The sequence below is a fragment of the Mixophyes fleayi genome, chromosome 2, assembly GCF_038048845.1.
Source record: "Mixophyes fleayi isolate aMixFle1 chromosome 2, aMixFle1.hap1, whole genome shotgun sequence".
NCBI lineage: Eukaryota > Metazoa > Chordata > Amphibia > Anura > Limnodynastidae > Mixophyes > Mixophyes fleayi.
In genome coordinates, this window is record NC_134403.1 from 171,072,498 (window position 1) to 171,077,372 (window position 4,875).

The window sequence follows — 4,875 nt, forward strand, 5'->3', positions numbered from 1 at the left end:
GGAATGGATTATTATTATTATTCATTTTTATTTATAGGGCGCCACAAAGTATCCGTAGCGCCGTACAAGGACAAACAATGGCACAGTACAAGGTGAAACAGCACAGTACAAGTAACAGTAAGCACTATAACTCTGGGGGCTCAGGCACAGCATGAAAGAGAGGGAGGGGAAAAGTGAGTATAGGCAGGTAACTATGGCCCAAGAGGGTGGGCACGGATGACAGGTTGAGAGTCACTGAGGGGAGCGGAGAGAAGCGAGAGGAGACAGAGGGCAGAGGGACAGAGAGGAGGTGAGCTGAGTAGCTAGAGAGCGCAGTTAAAAGTGATGGAAACAGAAGGTAGGAGAGCCCTGCTCAAAGGAGCGAACAATCTAAAGGGAGGGGAAGACAGACAGACACATGGATGAGACGGAGAGACGGGAGAAACGGAGACGGAGTCAAGGAAGGGGGAGAAGGGAAGAAGGGATGAGAAAGAGAGGTAGCCGACCGGTGGGAGTTTAGGCATGAGACTGGAAGGCTGGATTAGAGTTGGGGCTAATCTGTTGGTCACAGGAATCAGCATAGAGAAGTTTCCAATCAGGTCTTTGAAGCAAGTGATGTTTATTTCCTCTTACACTAGTTAAAAGGTACCAGTGATCAGGTCAGATGAAATCAGAACAACTTTTAATACAAAAAAGTGCTGTTTTTATACACATTTGAGCACAGCCTCACTGGATAAGCCAGCCCCCTTGGGGTCCGAGTTATTTTTAGAATCAGGATGCAATTTGTTTATCCAAACATGGATTTACATGCAATTCAAAGCTAACAATGTTTACACTTATCTGTGATATCCTATAACTTACTGTGATTTTCTGCATCACATGCTGTTTACGATGTTCAGAAAGGTTTGAACACTCTGGACAAAAGGCCACACAGTAACGACCCACTGCTGGGTCTTTGGCCAGAGCAGGCATTTGACACTTCATCAAAAAACTTAGGGGCACATTTATCATTATTCGGCAAAAGTGAGAAATAGTTATCAATCCTTATCGCAAGGATAAGGATTGAACTATTTCTCACATTTATTAAAAAGGGAACACAGAAACAGCAGTTCCGAAAAACTGCTGTTTCTGTGATAGGAAAAAAATCACACTTACCCCCCTCTTCGGATGCGCTGTCTCGGGATCTCCTCTTCGTTCCTCTTCTTCCTTCAATTGCGCATGTGCAGTGCACATGCGCACAAAGTCCCCACTCTGTCTCTGCAACTATCGTTGCAGAGTGAGCGCGCTGAGTGACAGGGAGGGATCATGTGATCCCTCCACACATGCGCTGTCCAGCTCTGCTCTTCGTAGCAGAGCTGACAGCAGTGGATGTCTTCAATTCGGATGATGTACGCCAGCGCGTACATTATCAAGACAAGTTCCCGAAAAAAAAAAAATTTCGGGACTTATTAGATTGCGGCCAGAGCAGTCACCATTCTGTTGAATGGTGACTGCTCGCAAAAACGATCAGGAGTGCAAAGCAGCAGATATCCATGATATCTGCTGCGATGCACCTTTAATAAATTTGCGGAGGGCACATCGGGACTTTAATTCCACGGTAAGTACTACCGTGATTTGTTAAATATGCCCCTTAGCATTTCCTATCAGACTCCCTCCCCATATATGTCTAATTGGAGAATTCCTCTAGCAACCTTACAAACCCAAACAATGACACTTCCATACAAAACACATCTCAATGTAACACGATAAGAGCATTTCAAATTATACATTGGTGCCTGCACCTCCGATTGAAATACATTTCTACAATAAATTATTTCCACATGATCCAGCCACACATAAGTTATTTATCAGTGATCCAGTCACAAGTGCCAACTCCTGAGCCCCCTCATACAACCCCATAGTAGCAGGGTCCCCAAGACTGGATGAAAGAGAAATACGATTTATATCCTTGTGAAATAAAAATGCTATCATATTTTATTCACTTTACCTTTTTTTTCTTCAGATCTCACTACTCTATAGTTTAATTATATCATAGCTTGTTATTACACTTTTGATGTTTATGCAGTAATAAACTCAAGTTTTAAATCAATAAAGGTTTTTTAATTATATATAGCAGAGTGCACTATATGAGATTAGAATATATACACTTACATCAATTAGCCGGTTTCCAAAGTTAAACTCAAAATGTATACTTATAATACACTTAATTACTGTACTCATTTATCCAATAAAGATATTAAAATATATAGAAATTGTAAATCAAATGTCAGTATTGTGAAAACCATAATTGACACCATACTACAAACCTGAGCTAAGGCCAAGCTGAATCCTGGCCGAGCTGCTTCCCGAGTGGCTGCCAATCCTTCCACTAGCCTCTTAAAGGTGTATTTCAGGTCATCTGCCTGTAAAATACAAACAGTGTGTAAAACATTACAGAACTTAAAGTAATCTATGTAGTAAATATACAACATCTGTATCAAAAGGTAATTCGTAAATGGTAATACAGCTTTACGAAGCAAACATTTACTTGGTGTCTATTTCAAAAACATCAACCTAGCTTCGACATGTTTGAGTCTGATCTTATATACACCGGACAGCCAAATCTACTCCCCTTTTCCTCTTATCCCATGTGTCCAACGGTCTCTCTGCCAACTCCACTTGGATGTTCCAACACTACCTCAAACTTGTCTACCCTCATCTCTCACACAGTCAAACATCAAGCGATGCCTTGTTCCTTTCACCACCTTTCTTGGCATCATCATTGACTCCCTCTCACCTCTCAGAGCCATCCTCTGCCATTTCCACTTGGATGGCTGGACGCTAAATCAAGCTCAACATATCCAAAGTGAAGCTTATCAGTGTGAATGGCAGAACCCACAAACAAAGGCATTTCACTGCTTCTGATTGGTCATCCCCCTCACACACACACACACTCCATAGTGCATGGCTAGGGCTGTTATATGAACGGAGCATCTGGAAAAATGACTGCATAGAGCAGGGGTAGGCAACCTGCGGCTCTCCAGGTGTTGTGAAACTACAAATCCCAGCATGCCTTACCACTTATCTGCTGGTTATCTACTGGCAAAGCATGCTGGGACTTGTAGTTTCACAACACCTGGAGAGCCGCAGGTTGCCTACCCCTGGCATAGAGCAACCCCCAGAGACCTAGAAGAAGCTAATAAGATCATAGTGGAAATGGAGCTGTAAAAGGTGTAATGTGAGGCAATTAACTCCAAATGAAGACTGCAATGTAGTTTAAAGAAATAGCTTTTGTAGCAGAGCATATAGGTTACAAGTTACAAAATGTTATGCGTTATGAGATAAATTTCTTTAGATTGTGCCACTAAACATCTCCCGTGCAGCCTAGTCTGTTATCTGACTTCATTATATCTGTGAACAGAAAATCACCCCCAATATTCTTCAAACACACACACAAAAAAAATGTACTCAACTTAACAATTATGAAAAGAATGCCCTAATGCAAAAAAAACAAAAACCTAAAAAACAAAAAAAAAAACAAATGCACAATTCTCTTGGGTAGTCAAATAAATGACACAGCTTGTCAGTGTTTTTCTAAAATCTCCACTCATTTTACATCACGTCCCATAGAGATGCAAAGGTAAATGAGCAGAGAATTTGGGAGGCACCACCAGCTAATATAGTACCTAAAAATCTCTGCTCATTGTCCCTCACACCTCTAAGGAACACAAGGGAAAGTGAGAGGAAATTTCTGTACAGTATTAACCATCAATGTGCACGAGAGATGTCCGGCGGAATCTGCCTTTATGGGGCCAATTCAATTCGGCCACCTTAGTGTGGGAATAACGCGGCACTAATACTATTACCTTTAATACAGTAATTTTAAGCCGGATTTTTTGCTTGCTGCCCTAATAATAAGCAATTAAAATAACATGCTAACGCCAATACTGCGCACTTTTAACATAGTAATAGTGCACAGGCTGCGTTATTTCTAGAAGGTGGCCGCATTAAAACAGCTCCTATGAATTTGTATGTTATTATCTCCTACTTCCAAATATCCATTGAGAAGTTAGAGAAATTACTAATGCAGAATATGCAATTTGAATATGTTCCTTTGTGAACTGCTGTCAATGGAGTCCTATAACAGTTAATCTGTTTGTTATGCAGAACACTTATTACATCAATTCTCAAAAATATCAATATGTTGCTTTCAAAAAGTTAAAACTTTCAAATGAAAAAGCCTAAAACAAATTTTAAAAATCTTGTGACCACAGGAATGTCTAACTCCAAAACTATAGTGATTTTGTTATAGTCTTGGAGAAGCATTATATACTATACAATACAATAATACATTATATACCGGTATTATACAACATGGCTCACATTTGGAGACTCACCTTATCACTAGATTTCAGGTACTGAATAAGATTTTCTGTAGCTGCCAGTCTAACATCCTGGTCGGGCTTCGCAATGTCCCAGAAGTAGTCCAGGAACTCCCTGTTTTGTTGCAGGACACGCCGGGCGGCGACGATTTTGTCTTTCTTGGGTGCTGTTTCTCCAGTCTCCATGTCTGCACTCTTCTCCACAGCCATGCTGTCCTGCACCACACGTGTCTGCCGATCCACTTCCGGGGTCACTGCACATGCGCACACATTCCTCACTACGGGGACATGAGTGTGAAAGCTGTACTGCCACTTCGTGTTTATTCCAAGGACACTTACTGACAATTATCACACTCAGTGCTGCTGGCAAGCATATTTTTCGGCTCCTTTGCGAGTCTGATGTTATTCCTCACCGTATGAATAGGGCACTGTATATTATTATTTGGCCAGTTACTTATTCAGCAATAAGTACTTGGTGTTTAAATTACTTGCGTGCTCCAATTTAATGGAACATAAACACAAACTGGGCTGCTCT

At 41.1% G+C, this 4,875-nt stretch overlaps 1 protein-coding gene across 2 annotated transcripts in view; it reads right to left on the bottom strand.

Annotated features, from left to right (window-relative positions):
- Positions 1-4,582, bottom strand: part of MYBBP1A (MYB binding protein 1a) — a 94,960-nt gene extending 90,378 nt beyond the window's left edge. For both annotated transcript variants that reach the window (XM_075194980.1, XM_075194979.1), the window contains exons 1-2: positions 4,356-4,582; positions 2,286-2,381 (exon numbers count right to left, since the gene is read on the bottom strand). In XM_075194980.1, coding sequence (XP_075051081.1) covers positions 2,286-2,381; positions 4,356-4,550 — 291 coding nt within the window. In that variant the 5' untranslated portion in view covers positions 4,551-4,582. The remainder of the gene's footprint in view (positions 1-2,285; positions 2,382-4,355) is intronic.
- Positions 4,583-4,875: the final 293 nt, after the last annotated feature.